Source organism: Crotalus tigris, unplaced genomic scaffold (assembly GCF_016545835.1).
Source record: "Crotalus tigris isolate CLP2741 ecotype Arizona unplaced genomic scaffold, ASM1654583v1 scf7180000023618.1514416, whole genome shotgun sequence".
NCBI classification, from domain to species: domain Eukaryota; kingdom Metazoa; phylum Chordata; class Lepidosauria; order Squamata; family Viperidae; genus Crotalus; species Crotalus tigris.
The window spans coordinates 1,335,001-1,359,139 of NW_024100082.1; the positions used below are offsets into that span (position 1 = coordinate 1,335,001).

General features: G+C 37.3%; 1 protein-coding gene across 2 annotated transcripts in view; it reads right to left on the minus strand.

Annotated features, from left to right (window-relative positions):
• PLXNA2 (plexin A2) overlaps positions 1 to 24,139 on the minus strand; it is a 275,925-nt gene that overhangs the window by 147,384 nt on the left and 104,402 nt on the right. For both annotated transcript variants that reach the window (XM_039320077.1, XM_039320076.1), the window contains exon 7: positions 15,755 to 15,955. In XM_039320077.1, the coding sequence (XP_039176011.1) occupies positions 15,755 to 15,955 (201 nt within the window). The remainder of the gene's footprint in view (positions 1 to 15,754; positions 15,956 to 24,139) is intronic.

The window sequence follows — 24,139 nt, forward strand, 5'->3', positions numbered from 1 at the left end:
CAGTAGATGCCATATGTTAAATAAATAAATTATCTGGGAACTCTGAAAGTTACTATCAGTGTATATCAGTGATTGTATATTGTATATCAGTGATTGCATGAGCTCTGTAGATGCCATATATTAAATAAATTATATGGGAACTCTGAAAGTTACTAGCTCTACCTGTCTCTTTCCTATATCTTTGCCTCTAAATGAACAAGCTACCTATGAAACTAATAAGAATAGTATTATGTCCTGAGCCTGTGGAAGCAGGCTCGGGGCATTGCAACGGTCCTGGGCAGGTGCAAGCTGCCCAGGACCAGACTGGTTGTCACCAGCACTCGCGCGCATGCACGGGTGCTAGCGTGCCAAATGTTGCAGTTTGACCCGGGAATCGCCTATAAAAGAGGCAGGGAGATTTGGGCGTTGTCGGCGTCTTGTAACCAGTATGCTGAACAGAAATAAAGAGTTCCTGAGAATTACAACTGCTTCTCGTTTCATTGCCATTTCGCGGACTTAACACTGGCGACGAAGGTGGGATTGCCTTACATCGACTGAAGACAGGTGTAAGCTTACCCGAGAGTCCTGAGCAGTAGGAACGGTGTTGACTCGGCAGCTACCTGCCAATCTAGTGAGCATCGGGGGTAGGCTGGCTGATAGACCCTTCCTTTTTCTACAAAAATGGCAAAAGTTGGAAGACTTTCAGAATTCGACGTCTCACATCCAGAAAGATGGGAGTCCTACGTAGCCAGGGTGGAAAACTATCTTAAAGTCAATCTAGTAAGAGAAGATAGTTTAAAAGCCGCCACTCTGCTGTGCGTTTGCGGTCAAGACGCATTCGAAATTGCTGAAAACGTAGCAGCACCTGTACCTCTAGAATCTGTTAACTACACAGATCTCAAAAAACTACTAAAGGAACACTTCCAGCCCAAGTTGTCCGTCATCGCTTGGCGCCACACCTTCAAACAGAGGGATCAGCGACCCGGAGAATCAGCCAAAGAATACATTGCTGCACTGAGAAAAGCCGCTAAACACTGCGAGTTCAAGGATCTAGAAGAACGGCTGAGAGACAGATTTGTATGCAGACTGAGGCATAGAGAATTACAGCAGAGACTTTTTGCTAAAGAAGACTTATCATTCCAAGATGCCTTGAGAGAGGTTACTGCAGAAGAGGCAGTGGGCGGCGCCATCAAGAACATGAGGCCGATCAGAAGCACTGTGTCCATGCACCAGGAAGGAGTCCAAAGGAACCCAGAGGAGGATCCTGACGATGAAGTAGACCGTCTCTACCCCACGAAAGAAGGGAAACAGAAAGAAAGCTCTTCAGCTCTCCCCAAGTGCCTCGGTTGTGGAGGTCGCCACAAGAGGACCGACTGTAGATTCCGCTCCGCTATCTGTAGGGCATGCGGAAAACAGGGACACATTGCAGCTGTGTGTCTGGGCCGTCAGAAGGTACAACCTCGGGAAGAATTGCGCCTGAAAGGTACCAGGGTCCCCAGCCAAAACAGGGTGGGTTTCTGCGCTTTGCGAAGAAGCATTTATAGGACAGGCACACACAAGCCCATCAAGAAAAAGCTGTCACTTAAAGTGAAGCTACAAGGGGTTCCATTGGCTATGGAACTGGATACGGGATCTGCACTTTCAATCATTTCCATGCACACGTTTAGGAAGATTTGTTCTGGCAGCGGATTTCAGGCCAAGCTGAGGCCTTCCGACATTGTGTTAACAGACTTTCAAAACTCCAGAGTGTGTGTTAAGGGGGAGGCCACCCTTAACGTACAGTATAAGGATTTTGAAGGTCTACTAGATGTAATAGTAGTAGGGGGTGAACGAACGAGTCTCATAGGACTCGATTGGTTTGAGGCCTTGGGAATATATGTCACAGGGCTCAATAGCTTGCAAACAATTGACCTACAAGAAGTCTGCAAAGAATTTGCAGATGTTTTCAGCCCCCAGCTGGGCACGTACAAAGGACCCCCTGTGTCACTGAAGTTAGACCCCACTGTCAACCCTATTACAATTAAAGCAAGAAGGGTCCATTTTGCTTTGAAGGGTAAAATTGACACCGAGTTGGACAAATTGATTCAGCAAGGAGTTTTAGAACCTGTCGACTCCAGTCCTTGGGAGACCCCCATTGTCATGCCTCTTAAGGCAAATGGGGACATTCGCATCTGTGCAGATTACAAATGCACTCTGAATAAGGCATTGCAGCAACATGCCTATCCTGTTCCTGTGGTCAGTCATATCCTGGCCTCCCTCAAGGGGGGGCGCGTTTTTGCAAAGCTTGACCTAGCTCAAGCATATCAACAGCTGCCTGTTGATGATGCTGCTGCTGTAGCTCAAACCATTGTGACCCACAGGGGGGCATTCAAGGTAAAGAGGTTACAATTTGGAGTAAATGTCGCTCCTGGAATTTTCCAAAGTGTAATGGAAAACACACTATGGGGTATACCAGGGGTTTGCCCCTATTTTGATGATGTCTTAATTGTAGGAGACTCTACACACAACTTAGCTGAGAGATTAAGGGCTGTCCTGCTGAGGTTCAGGAAAACGGGCCTCAAACTTAAGAAGGACAAATGTAAAATTAGGTTGCCTTCTACAGATTTTCTGGGATTCAAAATTGATGCTACCGGGATTCACCCTGCTGAATCCAAATTGAAAACTATTATGCATGCTCCTAGGCCAAAGTCCAAGGCCAAACTACAGGCCTTTCTGGGCCTTCTGAACTTCTACAACTCCTTCCTTCCAAACAAGGCTAGTGTAGCCGAGCCTCTTCATAGGCTCTTGGACAAACAGGCAGTGTGGTAGTGGTCACAAAAACACGAAGCAAGTTTCAATGAGGTTAAGGCCTTGCTCACTTCTAACAATGTGCTTGCACATTTCAATGAATCCCTTCCTGTGTGCATCGCTTGTGATGCTTCTCCTTATGGGGTGGGAGCCGTACTAAGCCACCTCAGATCAGATGGAACTCAGGTTCCTGTTGCATATTACTCCAGAACCTTGTCTTCTGCAGAGTGCAATTATGCTCAAATTGACAGGGAGGCTTTAGCTGTTGTTGCTGGAATCAAAAAATTCCATGATTTCCTATATGGCAGGCATTTCACGGTCTTCACTGACCATAAGCCTTTGTTGGGGCTGTTTACCACACATAAACAAACTCCCCAAATCATCTCCCCCAGAATGCTGAGATGGTCTATCTTTCTGTCTGCCTATGATTTTTCCTTACTTCACAAACCTGGGAAAGAAATGGGCCATGCTGACGGCCTCAGTAGATTACCCCTACCGGTAATCGAAGCTGACCCTGCACCATCAATCAATATCCTCTCCATTCAGGCCTTGCCTGAGTCCCCTTTAGATGCCAGGGATGTGGCTGCTGAATCAGCCACAGATCTCACACTTTCGTGTGTCCTTTCATGGGTTTTATCTGGATGGCCAGAGAGCTGTCCAGGCACTGAGTTTCAGAGTTTCCGGTCCAAAAGGAACGAGTTATCCACCTTCCAGGGATGTCTGCTTTGGGGGAGCAGAGTTGTCATTCCTGCCTCAATGAGGACTAGGGTCTTAGGTTCCCTCCATGAGGGTCATCCTGGCATTGTACGTATGAAGGCGCTTGCGCGCAGCCATTTGTGGTGGCACGGGTTAGACAGAGACATTGAAGCTAAGGTGCATGCATGCCACCTTTGTCAACGCTCGCGCCCTGAAATGCCCCAAGCTCCTGTACATAGATGGGAGGAAACACAGTCTCCATGGTCTAGGGTGCACATTGACTACCTGGGCCTTTTCAGGGTCAATTCTTCTTGGTCCTAGTTGATAGCCATTCAAAATGGCCTGAGGTTGTACCTGTCTTTTCCACCACCACTGCAAAGACTATTCAAGTACTGAGGGGAATTTTTGCTGCACACGGGCTTCCAGATGTCCTCGTATCTGACAATGGCCCTCAATTCACTTCTTCCGAATTCCAAGCTTTCTTACAGGCCAACATGATTCGTCATGCCACTTCTGCACCTTTCCACCCGTCCACCAACGGTATGGCTGAACGCATGGTTCGCATCACCAAGGACGCCTTGAAGAAAATTACCTATGGAGACTGGCATCACAGGTTGGCTGACTTCCTCCTTTCTTATCGCACTACACCTTCCACTTCTACCGGGATGAGCCCAGCTAAACTTCATTCAGGGCGCAAACTGACTACCAAGCTTGACCGGTTGCACCCGGACAGACTACCTTCCACAATCACACACCCCAGGGCACCTAGACAACTGCTTGTGGGTGCCCCGGTTTGGACTCGTAACTACGGGCCTGGTCATTCATGGGTCCCTGCCACTGTATCCAGGGTCACAGGTCCTTTGTCCTATGAGATGTCCCTGGACAATGGTCGTGTCCTGCGACGACACATCGACCAGCTTTGCACTAGACGGGGCCTTCCCACTGAACTCCTGGGTCTTTTCCAGGGGGGGAGGGGGACCCCTTTGGGCAAAGGGAAGAATGCGGGCTGCCGCCTATCAGTAACGAGGGAGCTACAGACAGCTCATTCCGAGATTCCACGAGTGCTCCAAACAGGAATCCATGGAGCCCAACTAGAACTCAGGCACCAGTGCCTACTCCAGCCAGGGAGTCACCCCGAGGGCATAATCACTACTCACCCGCATCACTCAGTACTCCAGTCAGGGAGGATATCCGGGAGCGTCCAAACAACCCACACCCTGCAAGAGAGCTGGCACACATTCCGTCTAGTTGGCCCGACACTACCCCTGTCCCTAGAAGGGGGCAAGCACACAGGGAGGTGGTCGAGGAACCAAATCCCGACTACAACACCTCTGACATCACTCAGGGGACAACTGAGTTTTGGGACAGCACTGAAACCCCAACAAGCCCGGGTACAGAACGGGAACAAGGGGAAAGACAACCTCTTGACAGGTCTAGGACAGACCTGGGAGGTTCTACAGAATTGCCCAACAGTGACAGTCACTTAAGAGGGCCAGAGAGCCTGCAGCCAGGCAGGACAACCAGGTCAAACAGAGAAAGAAGCCCTGGCCTGACGAGCCCGGTGGGCAAGCAAGCAGGCCAGGCATTGGAGCACAGTCCTTGGGAATCACCAGGGTGTAGCAAGGGGGACAAGCATACATCACCCCTCAGTCAAGGGGTACTTGGCAGGTACCCAGAAGTCAGGAGGTCACAGAGAGGATCTCCTAAGTATTTAGAAGATTTTGTAACTCTACTGGCAAAACAGAGTTAACAGAGAGTATTCCTGTACACATAGGAAAACGGAACACTGAGAACAATAGAAGCAGAGGGGATAACTGGTACAAAGTAGTATGGGCACCACGCTCGTATTGGGTTGTATATTATTATTGTATGATCATAGTCTTAGCCGGGGGGGAAGGGGTGTTATGTCCTAAGCCTGTGGAAGCAGGCTTGGGGCATTGCAACGGTCCTGGGCAGGTGCAAGCTGCCCAGGACCAGACTGGTTGTTGCCAGCACTCGCGCGCATGCGCGGGTGCTAGCGCGCCAAATGTTGCAGTTTGGCCCGGGAATCGCCTATAAAAGAGGCAGGGAGATTTGGGCGTTGTCGGCGTCTTGTAACCAGTATGCTGAACAGAAATAAAGAGTTCCTGAGAACTACAACTGCTTCCCGTGTCATTGCCATTTCGTGAAGGACTTAACAAATAGAGAGGCATTTAATGGTCTCTTCACAGTATTCAATTAAGAACATGTTTTAGGATCAGTATATAAACAATTAAAAATGCATAAAAATAAACAAAAAAACCCTGCAACCTAACAGCCCCAGATGTTTGAACAAAGATTTTAAACAGAACTTTTTTCTAATTATCAGAGAATAACAGTCAGTAACAAAGGAAAGGAAGGAAAGAAAGATTGATAAAAGAGGAAGCAAGGAGACTATGTTTTATACATTTGCATATTAATTAATTTTCTTAAATTGCATCAAGTGATAAAAATTCTTAATTGGAGTGTCTTTTCTTTATATTATTGAATAACTTGCCATATATAGCATATATTTAAAGTACATACTTGATTACAAACAGGCCTTAATAAGCAGAATATTGAACATATTACAGTATGTCACCTGGATATGCAAACAACAGATTCCATGTATTATTAATATTACTTCAATTGATCTCAATGAAAAACACTTACTTTGTCTGATGTTCTCTAAGAAATGTTAGAATTATGTTTTTTATTCAAAAAACTTTTTAAAATTCTTGACACATTGCTAATGACATAGTGACTGTACAAATTGTACCCTATTCAACATGGCAGGCAGCAATAATTATTGAAAAAAATAGCTCTATTTGGTCACGGATCAAAGTCAAAACATAATATGACAGGATATTCAGATCAAACACAGTAATTTTTAGGTTTGGGAAATGAAACTATAACTACCAACAGAAAAATATTAAATTCTACAATTAGTATTCCTGATAGATGTTCAACAACTGATATAATAAGTTCAGTTTATGCTACAGTGGTCAGAACCAACCAAATCCTATTACACAGTGGTAAGAAATTGGTGAACAAATTAAGTACCTCATAATATTTCTCAATTAATTAGGGAACAGATATCTTTTTGCTCACCAGTTTAATAGCAAATGACATTTTAGATCTTGAGCTTTGCATCTTGGGGTTTTGTTTGTATATACAAATAATTGAGTTTATTTTTTGGATGCTAAATAAGTCCTGGGAGTACTGAGCATTCTCAATGGCCACAGAATGCCTGGATTAGAAAGAAGGAAAATTGGAAGTTTTCAGAAATGGGAGCCAAGTAGAGCTCTGAAAAGAAACTTTGCTTCACAACATTTTCATACCTTTATTTCTTGTGATAGTTATTATCACTATTCAGGGGTGAGCGTTGAGATACATATCCCAAACAGTGCATCCATATATAATTGTTGGGTCATCAGGCCCGAGAAACATCAAAGTTTCAAGTGCACAAAAACTTCCATGAGAAAAGCCACAAGCCAAAACTTTGTTGTGGAGATTGTGTATTTACATTAATGCATTTATGTTAATGCATATGAAGTATACATTATAATGAACAAACATATTCTTAACAGAATGCTGTGTGACAATATGACATTACCTTCAATTTGTTCTCAGCCTTAAGCTGTCCTTACTTCTAGCAGTGTTAAAGAAGCAGTATTTCTCCCTAAAGCTAAATGTATCCTTTGGCCATTGCATGGTTTATAAAAATTGTTACCCTTCACTATTTATTTAATTGGAGATAGTGCTCAATAGTGAGTGGGATAAAAACAACATAACCCTCTCCCTCTGGTCCCTGGTCAAACTCACATGCAGTTATTCTACAGATTCTATACAAATTTGAACAGAATTGCAAAGTAGCACAAAATTGTTCGGCTCTGAATAAATGCTTTAATTTTATGGCCCTTTCCAGTTTTTCTAAAAATGGAGATTCTAATGCACATGCTAAGGTTGGATAATATTCATGATTTTCCCAAAGTGGTGAACAGTATTTGATAATCAGTCAGTAATTATGGTCGTTATGAGCTATTGGTATTTCAAGATCATAGTGTTTCTGATAATATGGAGCATTGCCTTGGAGCCTGTAGCTAAATCAGGTCCTCAGATAGAAAGAATTCCAAAAAATTTGCCACTGAAACTAAGAGTTGAGTCACCTGACAATGAAAACAATTTTATAAATTGAGCTGACCCAAATTGGTGCCAAGGGCTTGAGATTTCCAAAGGGGACTTTGTGGTTATTTGGGGGAGGGGGGAATCAAGACACAAATGTGATTAGAAGTCATGGAAGCAAGGGATAGGAAAATAGAAATGCTGAGTAACTGGCCATAAGTTGCTTATACAGAACGTTCAGGAGGAGATTGCTACTCAGAACTGATTGCTCTAACAGAGTGAAAACTGTGATCAATCATCCCTAAAAGAAGGAACAGACCTGTGGAGGAAGGAGGAAAGAGAAAGATATATTAATAATGTCACTAGCATTACAGCTGTCAGGAGTCAATGTTACTGTCAGTTCTGTTGGTCATGCTTAAGTCTGGCAGCCATGGGTGAGAACAAGAAACAGCCATGGTTTATTGTAAGTAAATTTAAAAAAAAAAATCACTTTATTCAGTTCAGAATGGGATGTAGAAACAGGGGCATAGGAAGGAGACTAGATTTGATGGTCAGTTCTGCAGCTAAACCTGCTCCATTTCCGTACAGACTGCAACTGGCAAATATTTTTCTTGCTAATTGGTAATCTGTGGAAGAGGGTGTTCAGTAAAACCAAAGAAATCAACCAATTGCTTTGATTATCATGAGCTACACGTGCAAAATCAACATAACACCATTTGGGTATGTGTCATAACAGAGGTACTAAAGTAGGATAGGAATTGACAATGTGAACAGCCCATTTCCTGCCATTAAATATTTTTGCCAGACTGAGAATGGGTGGATAGGACCTTAATTCATCAGTGGGAAAAGGTCAAAGAGACAAATAAAGCATAAGGAAAAGCAGATAAGTTTACAATGTCAGAGGCTGAGAGCCATAAATATATTAGGTCTTAAGCATAGCATGTCTTTTAGCCCTCTCCAGGTCTTTGTGAATTTTGCATTAATGACAAAGAAATACTTTCCTAATATTAAGCCCTAAGATACAGATCAGAATAAAAGGTAAAAGTTTCTCCTTGTCCAGTAGTTTCAGACTCTAGGGAGTGGCACTCATCTCTGTTTCTTAGCCAAGGGAGCCAGTATTGTCTGAAGACATTTCCATAATCATGTGGCTAGTATGACTAAGTGCCAAGGTTACCTTCCCACTGAAGTGGTACCTATTTATCTACTTGCATGCTTTTGAACTGCTAGATCGATAAGAGCTGAGGCAAGGAATGGGAGCTCACTGCATCATATGGCACTCAGGTCTCAAACCCAGGCTGTCAGCTTTCTAGCTGACAAGCTCAGTGTTGTTATCTACTGAACTATCATGGCCCCCTACAACAGCTCAGAATACTTTTCCCATTACAGCAAAATGTAAGCTGGTAAATGAGATGAAATTATCTACATAACTTCATGAAGCAGGTCTTTTTTTTTAAAAAAAAAATGTAGTGATCTCCAGCACTATAAGACCTAGGACCGTCTACATGGTCAGCCCAAGAATAATGACCTTTTGCTAATTACTTTTGTTGAGTGATTTATTCCAACATTTAAACTTAGGATTCTAAAAATTTGATTTCATGTTTCAAAAGTATACAAAATATTTAGCAATCATTCAAGACATAAGACCTCTGGAGGAAAAAAAATTCTCTTGACCTTCAGTTGATAGTATTAATAAATGTTCTGGTCTTTATTTTTAATAAACTTGCTTATATACAAAGGACTGAATTGAGCTCATAACAATCCACTTCAAACAATTTTCTTTAAAAAATTGACTCTGCTGTCTTCTAAGTGGCTGTTATGGACTCTGTTCCAAATTCAGCTTCATACAAAATGTGAGCTAGGTATTTAGCAACAAAAAGCTTGTTTGCAGCTGGGGTGTAATAGGTACTTCTATTGTACAGAGAAATGACATCTAACTGCAGTGCTTTGGGGAACATTGTATGCAACAAAAGTAACTGCCTGTGGAGTGAAAAATCACCCCGGATATTTAAAGCATGCCACCTGCTCTATTTACTGATTGCAAAACTCTACAGGTTAGCTTTACTTTTTTAAAAATCTTTTATAAAAAATTGTAATCTTTGTTTTGCCAAAATATATTTGCAAAACTTGTTTTCTTTAATAAAATGTTAAGATTTAGACTGCCGCCTTAGACCTATTGCTGAATAAGAGAGAATTACTATGTCTAACCATAGAATAACTACATTATGTATATTTTTAGTGGATGAAATTCCATTTTAACTAAACACTCAATATTAAATATAAAATTTAATTCAGATGTGGCAAGCATACATTGTCACTAAATACCTCTCCAAAGAGCATAAAGACAAATAACTGGCTAAGCTACATCTTAATCTCAAATAAATATTTTCATAGGGTTTATAGATAAGACTAAGTAAAGAATAATGAATTTAGTGGCTTTATGTTTACCCAAAGTTTATATCCAGGCATGTTCCTCTACCATATGTTTTCTGAATCCAGCCAATCTATGAACTTCTAGCACAGATATCTGGCATACATTTTACAGACTGTGCTTAATAGATTGACTGGATGATAATTAGCAGTATGGTCTCTGTTGTCCTTCCAAATATCTGATTTGGATGATTTATGATAACGGATTCCATGATATAAAAAATGAATAGAATTCAAGTCTCTTTAAAATATTTTTAACTATCTTATATTTAGAATTTCATACATATTTAGATGGGATTATTTCCTACTTCCTCAATAGGACTTAATTTGGAACAACTGTATGCAAGATTGCGCTGTAAGAATTATAATTCTTGTGATACCTTTATTCACCAACACTCTCTTCTTCATTTTTACTTAAAAAGGAAAAGTTTGTCTCTTCTTCATTTTTACTTAAAAAGGAAAAGTTTACAACAGATACTTAAGTAACATCTTAGAAATTTCCCGTGGAACAATTACAAAATTGTTGATTTCTGGGAAGAAATGGTGAACTGAAGATATTTTCATTAAAAGTGAAGCCAATGATAACCGTTGAATGAAGAGCCACTGAATATATTGGGTTTTCATAATTCCTTTCTGGACAAGGAGGAGACTTGAGATTGCCCACAAGTGCTCCAAACAGTTGCTCTTCATAAGGAGATTGCAAGACATGGTTTCCAGCAGGTTTATTGCTCTGGGAGTTAAGGGAATGCCATCTTTGATCAAACAGTGGTTGGTGCCTTTATGGATTGATAAGCTTGAAAACACTGAGTTTTCTTCAACCTTAGTGAAACAAATTTTAAATCCAGGTCTAAGAACTCTAAATAGTTTCTCTTCAATAAATAGGAAAAGTGTAACTAGAAGTTTGAATTTGGAATGTTAAAACAGACTAAGAATACCAATGGATTTGAAATAAGATTTTTAAATTAATCATAAAAATCTTTTCAGTGGAAAAATGCTTTGTTTTGAATTCTTTAAAAAATGAAAGTATGGGACTTTGAAGGTTGGACACTAGAGGGAACCAAAATGACCACAGATTTCAATTAAAGGATAACACTTTGCTTACTAGTACCAAATGGAACAAAACATTTCAACATCTGACATATTGAAGGATATTTGTAAACAATTTGTGAACAGTGTCCAGAAGTTAATTATAAGAATGTCTGACATTATTGCCTTTAAAAGATTTTATCATAGAGCAATAAGTTTTATCAAATAAGACTAAGAGTGATCTAAGAGTGGATTTAAAAATAACAGGCTACAAGAAAGATATAGAAAAAGATGCTACACTGGTTCTACAAAATAAACTGGCTGATGTCTTAATAATTAAACAGAATGTACAATAACAAACCAAAATCTGGATAATATTGAATTTACAAAAGAGACTTCTTAATTTTTTAAGACTGTGTGAGAAGGAAAAAGAAAAGAAATGAAGAGAAATCAGATATTATTTGAGGGGATTAGAGATCAAGATTATTAAAAGTAAAAGGAAGAAATATAAAGTTGATTTATTTGATCAAGATTAAAATAGATATTCTATTATCTTTGATAATCCTTAATAGACTTTTGCTCACAAGGACTGAATGATGACTTTTTAAGAATTAGTTTATAGATAAGGGATGAGATATGGGAAGCAGAGATCATTTGCTTCATTTTGAGAAAAGGTAATAAGTTACGATTTTTTTATATTTGTGATGAAGGGAGAAGTTATTTTTATGTATTTTTCTTTTTCTTTAAGTTAAATGTTTTCTTTACAAACATTATAATAATGTTTAATAAAATCACTATTTTTTTGAATATGTTGATTCTAGCATAACAGCAATGACAGTTTTAGGAATGCAATAGTGATTGATACATTTGATTCCATTATTATTCCTGTTAACTTCGACACTCCTAAGAGATCATTCTTGCTTCATTCCCAGCAAGGGAGCAGTGACCTCTTTTATTTTGCTTGTTCAAGAGAGATTATGTTTCTTTAATTCTTTTTCCTCCTGTTTCATTCCTGTTCCTTCCCTGTCTTCTCCAAGCAACAGTCAGCTTTCCAGTGTTACCCATTCTATCAAGCTACTGGGGCCTGGAATTTGACAGCTTCCTGATAAGAGGCCTGCAATTATCTTTATCTCTCCTGTGTGAATTAGCTTTGCTTTAACACCTTTGTCATATGCTCCCCCACCAATGCCCCCCCCCCGTTCCTGACACCCCCAGTCAAAGGGGAAGCTGACAGATAAAAAATCTTCTCTGGGGCTAGGATTCTAATTAAACACCTCACCTGCCTGTAGCACATTCCCGCCTGGAATTCAGGATTAGTTTAACCCTGGCATAAATGCATCTAAGTCCTTTTCTTTTTTTTTACCCTCTACATTTGCCTTATCTGCAGCTTTGTCATCTGGGGCAGCAAGCTCTGGGAAGCTGAAGAAGTGTAAGTAAGACAGATTTCCAGTTACCAAAGTTCATCTAAAAACTGTTCATTTTCAAAAAGAGGGGAAAAGAAAAGCAAGTCAACAAACCCAAACTATACTTTGTTGAAAAGGATTAGAAAGAAAAGATGGCATGGTGATATGTAACAGCCTGCTGTGGCAGCAAAAAACGGGCAACTATGATCCATAGACAGAAGAAATAAATGGCCCATACTACTCCTGGGTAATCTCTCAATTGTTAAATGGTGGTTCAGTTTCTTAAGCAACCCTGTACTAAACTGAGTTGATTTTTATTTTGGCTTTGGGCAAACTGTGACAATATCAATTCCTTCCCCAATTTTTAACAGAATAGTGAAAAGAACACAGGAATCTTATACAATAACAAAACTTCTTATACTGTATCATTTAAGAATATCTTATTATTCTCAGTCTCTCAAGTTGTTTTGGTGTCAGATATAGACACATAATTTCATCAGTGACTATACAAGGAAATTTATAAGTTTGCTATAAATGAGGAAAAGCACTCATGTATAAAGAAGAGTTGTCAATCTATTTTATTGGGATACATGAATATAAATGAACATTACCAGTTCATCACTGTAGCTATGCCAACCTATGATTCTCTCGTATAATTTAATTGTATTGTAGATCCAAGAAAGGGAAAAAGAGAAAATACATTGACTTATCCTAAGAGGAATTAATTATTTAGTTGTTTTTCCGTACCTGTATATATTGTATTTGACTCTTTATTCACCCTATTTTTTACTAGTATTTTTTAAAAGAAGAAGAAAAGTTCTCACAATATTAATCAAGACATGATAAAGTTATGGTACCCGGTCAGCTAACCCTATTTATAACACTGTGTTTCTTTTTACCTCTATTCTGACATTTCTAATGAGCATGAAGCTCTATGATCTTTTTAGTCATCCACACTTTAATGCTGATCCTGATTACAGCTTATATGATTTTGACAATGAGATGGCAAGATTTATTTTTCTCTTGTGGAAAATGGATTTAAATCTTATTTATATCGGTTGTACTACCTACATGGTGTTTCTCCTATGTGCATTCTATTGCCAGTGAGAGCAGCCACTTAGAATTATCCTTCAGAAAGAAAACATTTATCGGAAGCAGGACCTTATTTCTGGTTGCCCCAAAGTTATAAAATATAGGCTTTTAAAATGTCGGTTTGACTTTTTCCTGCTTTATTTGTGGAGGTTGAAGAATATTAAATCCTACCAATTAATCGTGTCATCTGTAGCCTTTAGAATGCATTTTTTTTTCTTTTGTTCTTTTTTGTGTAAAGTAGGTTTAAATTGTTGCTTTTATTTTAAATGGATTTATTTTGTACTTTACAATTTCCTGGGGGGGGGGATAGGGATAAACTATTTTATCGCAAAGGTTTTTTTAATATATTGAGGGAAGTCAGCTCCCCAGAGAAGGAAATATTTATTTTTATTTATTTATTTATTTTTTATTGAAAATTTTTATAAATTTTTACAAAAAAACAAGAAAAAATACAACAATTCAAAAACAGAAAACAACATATACAAAAAACTAAACATAACATCCCCTTCCCCATCCCCCCCCAAAACACCCCCCCTTCCCCCCCTGAGCTTCCCAGAGCAGAATATAGGTTTAATTAAAAAAGAATTAAAAAAAATTATATATAAAAAAGAAAAATTAAAACTGAAATATATATACATGTATATAGAAATAAGAATTATGAAAAAGCAATATGATATTTTTTTATATCCAATTTAAATTGTATAAATTCTATCCATTTATCCCAAACAGCAAGAAATTTCTCTTGCGTTTGTTCCTTTAAGAAAGCCGAAATCTTTGCCATTTCCGCCAGATAGGACACTTTAAAAAACCATTCCTGCAGTGTAGGCAAGGATTCCTTCTTCCAATATTGTCCTACTAACAGCCTTGCAGCTGTAATCAAATTTAACATCAATATAACCTCCTTTGTATCACAATCAGTAACTATACCCAACAAAAATAACTGCGGAGTAAATTTTACCCTCCTTCTGAAAATTCTCTGAATATTCCACCATATCTTAATCCAAAATGCTTTTATCTCTCTGCACGACCACCAAATGTGGTAATAGGTGGCATCCAAGCAGCCACATCTCCAACATTTAGGCTGTAAGTCCGGGTACATGAAAGACATTTTTTGTGGGTCAAGGTGCCATCTATAAAACATTTTATAAAAATTCTCCCTTAAATTCTGTGCCTGTGTAAATTTGACATTTCTTACCCAAATGGTTTCCCATGTATCCAATGGGACTGATTCACCAAAGTTTTGGGCCCATCTAATCATACAATCTTTAATTAATTCCGTTTCTGAGTCCAATTCAACTAGCACCCCATAAATTCTCTTAATATGGGCTTGTCTTTGATCCTTCACTTGCTTAATAAGATTTTCATCTTCTCTAAGAAAGCCCACCTTGCAATCCGCCTTCCATCTATCTGCTAATTGCCTATATTGAAACCAAGAATAAATAATATTTTCTTGTGCTAGCTCCTCCCGTAATTTTAGTTGCCAATTTTGTCCATCCCATCTGAGTAGCTGTCTATAAGACACCATGTCCATTTTAACACCTCTTTTTATTCAGCAGAGAAGGAAATATTAAAAAGGCAAAAAAATATATTTCCTCAAAAGGATTTTAAAAGCAGACACCAACCCTGCCCCCAAGTCTCTCTCTGCCAAGCAGAGGGCAGCCCTGTACAAATGCAGATGTAAACCATCAGGAAAGTTGGAGCTAGAAGCTTAAGAAGACAAAGACACCTAAAATCTGCATACCTCACCCAAATTCTAAGAGTCATTAGCCCCAACACCAGGGAAGCAGGATATGTTATGTCCTAATCCTAACCCATCACCATCAGAATACCAGAAAGGCACACCCAGACTCAGGTCAGAATACATGACACAGGAAATACATAGCCTAAAACAGGAACAAGAAACTATTCCAAACAGAAGGCTTTCAGAGGGTATAAAAACCTACTACCCACATGTGCTCAGCCCTCCTCTTTCCTGCCAGAACCATCTTTCTCTTCTTTCCTGCCAGAACCATCTTTCGGTCTGGCTCTTCAATAAACTGCAACCTTCTTTCTAAAGCAGTCGCCATGTTGTTTATTTATCCCCGGCTTGGATAAACCAGGATGAAGACTTTTCTTTCACCAATATAAAAAATGAATTCTGCAAATGTAGCAAATAAATAAATCTTGAACTTTTTTACATATTTTTATTACATCTTCCCATCTCACAAATTTTATCATCTTACCGAACTATTCTGGCATTGTACACTTGAGCTATTGAAGCGAAGAGCTGGTACACGATGAATCACACCTTGGATATTGAGAACACATTCATATCCACGCTGGCCAGATTGCGGTTGGGGTAAATTCCTAGCTTTCAGTGTGATGGGCTTCACTTCACCAACAGGGATCAAAATTTCTTCTGTAGGAAATAACTGTGGGCAGTCCTGGAAAATACAAACAGAAAAAAAGTTATTCAGATACAAATGTGTGCTATATTTGAAGTTTGATAAAGTATAGAATCTGAGAAACAATATCTCAGTAATGAAAACAATTACCCAGCCTTGTGTCTAGTTTTCCCCCCAAAAAGTTGCATTTCCAAATGTAACTGTAATTGGGAATTGGGCTGAAAATTCTGTTAAGAATTATTTTTACTTCAAATAGTCAAAATTGTGAAAAATAAGGAGGGAATCAAGAGAAAAATGACTTCTTGGTTAATCTTCTTCATTGACTACATGCTGTATTACTAGTGCTCCTAGAAATAGCTCTCTTAGCCATGCTGCTACTGGGGGTGTCATTTTCCTCCAATAGCAGGAATACTAGAGAAAAAAAAAAATTCTTTTGGAAGGAGAACACCAAATTAAATACATTCATCTATATCGGAAGAATTCTTCCAACATGGCTTACAGCAATGTTTTTTGGGTGATGTTTTTTTGGTGATGAAATGATGTAGGTAAAAATTGAAGAAGTCAGAATAAACACTTATCCAGTCCATTGCCATCTTAAATCCAAGAAGAGTCACAGTTGTTTCAAGAAGAACCATAGTAAAGGGAAAGTCACTGTGTCCTCCATGCCCCTTTCCCCTCAATAGCACAAAAACAACTGATATTCAGGGAGTACATCACATCCTTATTATGAAGAATTAAAACTCATACAGGTCACCATTTTATTTTTTTATTTTAAAAAATTTGATTTATAACAATGTTGATAATGATGAGTTAAAGTGAATACATGCTAATTTCTCTTTGAAAAACTTCTCTGTATAAGAGAGAGTGACTCATCTATAACCAAGACGACAGAGGCCAGGCAGATTACTAAAATATCTCTAGTTAAGCTCAAAGGAAGGCTATGAGTTAATCTGATATTCATCATCAGAGAGTGGAGGAACTTGATGAATAAATTGAGTTTGCACACCGATGTTTTGGTGTAGGAGTGCTCAAGTGAGATCACGTTCAAGTAACATCAAATCAGGGAACTAACTAGTAAATTGTTATCAGTAGTATACCAAAACTGTCACACGTTTCAGTGAAAGATGTTTTTGTCCTAGATTTTTTAAATCTTCCCTGAGGCTTCACTGTTTGTCTAGGAGTAAGTAATCAAAAGGGACCATTGGGAAAAAGGAATAGTTCCTGAATAGATGTGCAAGAACATCTTGTAACCAGGCACATTTTCATTTCTCATCTTTTTGAATTCTAAGACATATATGCTTCTAGGGTTCAGTGCTTCTAGCTCAGGTTTAGAATGAATTGTCATTGATTTGTTTTCCTGCTAGAGGTAGGCCCATGCATAGTTTCCCAAATGAATTATGTTTAACATATTCCAAAGTCTTTCCCTCTCCTTCAAATGAAGATTTAGCCAGGGTTCATTAAAATGGATTATGCTGGTTGCAGTTAAGCACTCTAGTTTCTCTTGGAATACTAAAATACCTAGAGTGGGGATGCAGAACCAATGGTTATAGTGACTGGAGCTATTGGGATCCAACCTAGTCCTGTTCACATGTAATTTCTAATTAAGACTGGATTTTTTGGGGGGGTGAGTCTTCGCCAAAGTCTTATAGTCTCTTATGAGTGAAAAACACGTTAAGAGTTTCCAATTGTTCTCAATATAATTTAGGTTTCTGTAAAAATAAAAACCTTTCAGCTAAAAATCAGGAGAAATAAGTTTATAGTTTTTCTCATTTGATACTGAGCTCCTTTGCACTTAATGATACTCTTTTCAAATAGACAAATATACTGTGTTTCTTTTTAAAGAAGGATATGTTCTAGTTAGAGCTCAAATACAAAGCATTTTTCAAAATGACATATGAATTTTTGACAAATACATGGTTAATATATTAATGAACTTTTGAGAACTTCTTCAGTAATACTTTATATAATTTAACTGGTTTCAAAAACAAGAAAGCTAAAATATATAATTCAAAGCACTCACAACTTTCAGAATAAATGACTCATGCAATTACAAAGCATGCCCTGCAGCATGATTTGTTAACAGGAAATAACAACTCTTCTATTTGCTAATTAGCACATGGAAATTTTCAGCTTATGACATCACAATTTGTATATTTTATTTCCCTGATATTACTTTTTCAAATGAAGAATTTATAGCACTTTTTAAAGGTTATATCCAGCACAGTAAATATTCTGTTCAAATTTATTTTAGCTCCTGTGTCTTTAAAATGCTTTGAACCCATTTGTAGAAATTCCTTAAAGAAGCTTTTAGTATTAGAAATGTTGGTTTTTCCAACTACAGGCTTAAAAATGGCTAAAGTTTCAAGACTTGAGATAAGCCATGGCTTGAAAAGCTTCAGGATTATCAGAGTGATACATCAGACCTGGTTGTTTATAGAACCAATGAAAAAAATTAGACAGCTAAATGACTAAGACTAAGACAAAGAGATTCAGGTTGTCCTCGACTTAAGAACAATTTCTCATAAATTTCTTTGCAGTGCTTCTTCAGATTTAATTCCTGCTTGGAACACAATGTTTAGTTGGGTGGTTTTTCTACTATTAAAAGACAATATAGCTTTAGTTTGCCAAATGCAGGATTGTGACATATAAAAGAAGAAAAGAGCATGAATTGATGAACTTAAAAATAGATATGTTGTGTGCCTTCCAAACTAACATAAAGGGGAAGGATGTGATAGCTTTTAATAAAGGTGGCCTGATTTTAAGGAATAGGGTTGATGATCAGCTGAAGATAAATGAATGAAACGTCTAAGATGTACATTAGCACTACTGATTCTTAACATACAATCACCTACATGGCAATTGGCCAATCTGGTTTATATGATGAGAGATGTAGTCCAAACCCTCTGGTGAATGTCAGATTGGGGAAAACTTGCTTATATAAATAATGCTTCAATTATCTGTGGTACTTAGACTATTGGTATAGTAAGATCTTAGAAAAAACTTTTCCAAGGACTCCTGAAGCAGAGGTGTGAAAGAAAGAGAATGCAAGGTGATCTTCTATGATTGTCCATAGTTTGTCTGTATATGACATTAATTTTATTCATTTCTTTTTCATTTTAAGACCAAGCTACTCAAAACAGTATTCTGAGAAAATAATGCTGATATAATTAACCTATGATCTTTTAAAGCTTTATAGTATGAAATATATGAAAGTATGCTATTTTGTAGAAATTCATTAAGCTTATTGTGAAAGACCCCCCCCCCAAAAAAAGTAAAACACAACACTTCTCTGCACCTTGTAAAGGAATGTTATATGTCCCTTTATCCTCCAGATCAGTGGTGTGATGGGAAATCATTCTATACTGCATCAATTGCCTTTTGGAAGGAAAGATCCAGATGATACTGCTCTTGCTGGCCTCTTGTAAGGTATTGAGGATTTGGTTATTTCCAGGATTTGGAATAGGTGCAGTGGTGGGTTTGGCAGAACTTTTAGCTAATTTTTTGTTGCCCAGGCCCAGAATGGATTTTTGGAAGCAGCACCCACACAAAGAACCAGTTGTTCACATATTTGAATCCCACTGGACAGGTGGTTACATGAGTCTTGCTGACTGAATTGGAATTAGACATGGAATTAGACCTTGAACATATATCTCTATTCTAGTTATTATTTACACTTGTTTTTCTTTTGCTCTTAATCTTTTGGTTCACCATCTGGGTCACTATACTGTGTGTTGTGTAGCTACAGTATATATTGCTAAGACAAATAAATAAAATGGAAAAACTATTTTCTAGAGCAAAAAGAATATGGATAATGATAATTTCCATTTTGTTTAGTATACATCAGATCTGTAGAGTTGGAAATATTACTTGCAGAAGGGTTTGCTTTATTGGATCTATGGAGAACATAACGGAGTTCTTTTTCTCATTGTAAAGGTTTCATCAGTAGAAATATATTAAACACTATCATCCCATAATTACAGTCCATTCTGGGAAATGGGAGAAATTTTTGGACATTTGTACTGCTTGACAGCTCCAATGACTGAAGTAATAAAGATCTAAAAGTGTGGAAGGAAAGGCTACATCACCAACTGCAACAGAATACAGTCACACTACTAGCCATTTTGACATATCAAATGAAGTAACCTTGTAATCTTGGTTAATTTTGGGAAAGCAAAGGAGGATTGGACTTGATGAATGAGAGACCATCAGGGAATCTCAAATTTGTAGGGTTTTTTTTTTAAAAAAAATAATCCTGGAAGAAGGCAATGGCAAATCACTTGGGTACTGTTGTAAAAAAAAAAAATACATTGACATCCCAAATGACCATAGGAATTTGAGCTAAACTGGGGGAAGTCTTTACTTCACTTGGAACATGATTTTTTTGTTGTGAGATGGGCAGCTATATAAATTTTATAAAATAAATAATTTATCTTGGCCATCTATATTGAATTTATAAGATGGGTAATTGAAGAAAAAATATGTAGGATTTATGGAAAAAACTATGAGCTACTGATTCAATTATGTTGTCTGAGCAGATAAATAAAATCTCTTGATAAAGAAGATCACTGAGATTTGACAGTGTAAAAGCCTTTCCTGTGAAACAGACTCCAAATGATAGATAATTGGGAAATAATGAAAGGAGGATCCATTAGTTCATAGTACTGGAAATCATAAATGTTGCTTCTCTCTCTTGTAAATCAGGATTCAAAATTATCTTTTTTCAAGCCTAGCATAGATACAAGCTATGGGGTAGGGGGTATAAAAACTGATGAAAAAAACTTTTTGTTGAAGGGGAGGAAAAAAAGAAGCATTGGGTCAAATTGAGAATCTGATATTCACAGGATTTTTCTTTTTATTTTCCTCATCAAAGGCTATAGAAGAATATTGAGTGGAATTTTGGGTAAGAAAAAAATCACCTTACTTCTCTAGTGACCTTTTTTTTTTTAATTCAAATCATTGATCATTTACGCTCAGGGAGGCACCAAACTATCATTCAACCACCAGCTTTTTCTTATATTATTCTCTTTATAATGACCAACTGACTATGCAACACACTGTCAGATGAAAATTTTAACAAATAAAAAATGATATTGGAAAAATAAAAGCTTCTATTCAACTTGGACATGCAAAGAAAAGCTATTCTGTAATTTTAAAAATCAATGTAAGTAAAAGGATTTTTTTTCTTTCTGAGCATTCATATTCTTTGCTGTCATCTCTCTCAAAGGAGAGCTTGAAGTGCAATGAACACTCTGCCTAGTTCTGGCATGGATTTGATATATACATACCACTGGATCATGGTCAACTAGGCATTAAATTTTCATTATTTCTGAAATTTTCAATTAGATACATTTTAGAAATCTAGGCTATAGATAGTTGGCATAAATCTAATAAATCTAATCAATAGAAATTCATTTCCTTGATAAGCTCAGACTAACTAGAGTGGATTAAAGCACCCTTATTCTTCTAAAAGGTATGGAAATATACTAAGCAATGCCTTCTCTTTGACATTTTTTTAATGGCCAACATGGAGCTATAACCTTCTGAATTGGCTTATTGAAACAAACACCCTTAGGCCGAACTAAATTTGTAGAACATAATTCTTATTTTAATTCCTACTCACAAATATGTGTCAATAAAAAAATAATGCATCTTTACATCTTTTCTTTTTAAATAAAATGCTCAGAAAAATATAATCTACAAAAATGTTCTGTATCTCATAGTGTGAATTCCAGAAGATTCTATAGAAATGGGTATTTCAATTGGTTTCATCTGACTAGCCAGCTCCAATATCTGGAGGCCTTTGATGAGGGAGAGTGAGACCACTCATTTCATTGGGTTTTCCATCTTTTATCTTTATTTTTTATATTTTAATTTGATTTTTGAGAGTTGGGTGGCATACATGTTTAACTGCTGCTGCTACTGCTACTACTATTACTACTACTACTAATAATAGTCAAGGAAATGGTTAGATGTTAGATGCTCACAAATCACTATAATTACTTGTGTGCAGATTACACACTTAGATTTAATTTATTTATGTAAAAATTTATATAACCAACTCTGGGCAACTCCCAATTAGATTTTGAAGCATTTCCAGATTTACACTTCCTTATAATGCAAATTTTTACTCTCAGAAAAATGTAAAACATAATTTAGTGATTTGGTGAACTCAACCAAATGCATACATTGTTCTTTCAAGTGTACATCAATATATGTATGGTTCTGAAACAGTCAACACTCAATTATAATGAGATATTGTAGTATGAGTAGATTTGGATGATCTATCATATATATTATAATACATATCATATATATTATTGTTTCAGATGTTTGCAAAATCCACTAAGAAAAAAAGACAATGAATAAACTGGCCTGGATCTTTACTGGTCTCTGGGTCTCAACTCCTTGCTAAAAATCTAGGTACTTAAAAGTGAGGCAGATAACTTTAATTCTTTTGTGATATTTCTAAAAATTATAATATGATTATAATTTCAAGTAGCTTAAGACCAGGCTGGAAATATCAGGCATTATCTAAACATTTTCATGAAAAAGAAATATGTACATTCAGTTTAATCTTTCAAAATCTGTGAATATTCTCATCTGCCTGAATCAGTGCCTGACATGTAAAACATACTTTGTACAAAATGGATACCAATGGAAGATGATGCCCAACTTTATGAGAATAATCATCAAGTATTCCAAGAGGATATAGTTTGGGTTAGTTAAAAATACACAGAAAGTTAATAAAAATATAATCTCCTTAAATGAGACTATACCAAGATATTTTATTATAAAATAATTATATGCCTATGACTTTCTGTTTACCTTTCAAATTTTTACCACTTTTCCCAGCACTTTTTTTGTTACAATTTCCACACTAGTATAAAATGACAAGCATGTTTTTAATATATTTTTGCCCGTTTAAATGTTTCATGTTATAGAATTCAGTGAATGCTGTTAATAGTGTTTCAGTCAAAGGCTTTTGTGTGACAGCTTAACTGAACAATCCATTATAGGATTCTTTAGGAAAAACAAATTTCATAGTTCTTTTACTTCAATGGTATAATCTTCTTAATTGCTGGAAACCTGAGTAAAGATCCACGTTATGGCAATAATGGAAAAAAGAACATAATTATTTTCTTTCATTATAGCATCTCCACAAATATGTCCAATCAGTTTTGGAGACTGGTCAAAAGCTTATTACATTTTGTATCATGAAAAGATAGAAGATAGATAATTCAAAATTCAAGTGTGATAATATATTAATTGATTTAGTACAGTTATCAATCATCCCAATTGCTGCAACTTTCAGTCAAGACCAAAGGTATAATAATAGGATGGGATCATAGAATTCTCTTTAGTGAATCCCTTCTTCTTTCTCAAAAGCAAAGAGTGGAAGTGATAGAGATTCCATATGTTATGGAGAATGTTACCATATATACTCAAATCAAGAGATTTCATCAAAATAGGTTGCACTATTCTTCACTTCAAGTGGCATCACAGGTTAATTCAAAGAACCTCTCAAATCCAGCTAATATCATCTCTCCTAGTTGCCCAAAATATCCAGGAAAACATGGATCTAGTTCATAGATGCCAGGGTATTCATGCATTGTTACCCACATGGCAACCCAAAACTCATCTGAGAATCTTGCAGATATTGTATAACCACTGTTTCTTCCCCTTTCTAGCTTTCATGCTATGCTTGCTGCACAATCTGAAAACTGGGAGGGCAGATTTCCAGTGAGGCTACTTCTCTGTTACTACCTAGCCAGCTCTTAGTAATAAATGCCAGGTCTATGTGTTCATAAGTTCCCATACCTTAAAAGTATTTAGAATAACAGAGTTGGAAGAGACCTTGGAGGTCTTCTAGTCCAACCCCCTACTCAGGCAGGAAACCCTATACCATTTTAGACAAATAGTCGTCCAGTCTCTTTTTAAAAACTTCCAAGGTTGGAGCATTCACAACTTTTGGAGGCAAGTTGTTCCATTAATTGTTCTAACTGTCAGGAAATTTCTTCTTAGTTCTAGGTTGCTTCTCTCCTTGATTAGTTTTCATCTATTGCTGCTTGTCCTACCCTCATGTGCTTTGGAGAATAGCTTGACTTCCTCTTCTTGGAAACCCATGAGATATTGGAAGACTGCTATCATGTCACACCTAGTCCTTCTCTTCATTAAACTAGACATACCCAATTCCAGCAACCGTTCCTTATATGTTTTAGCCTC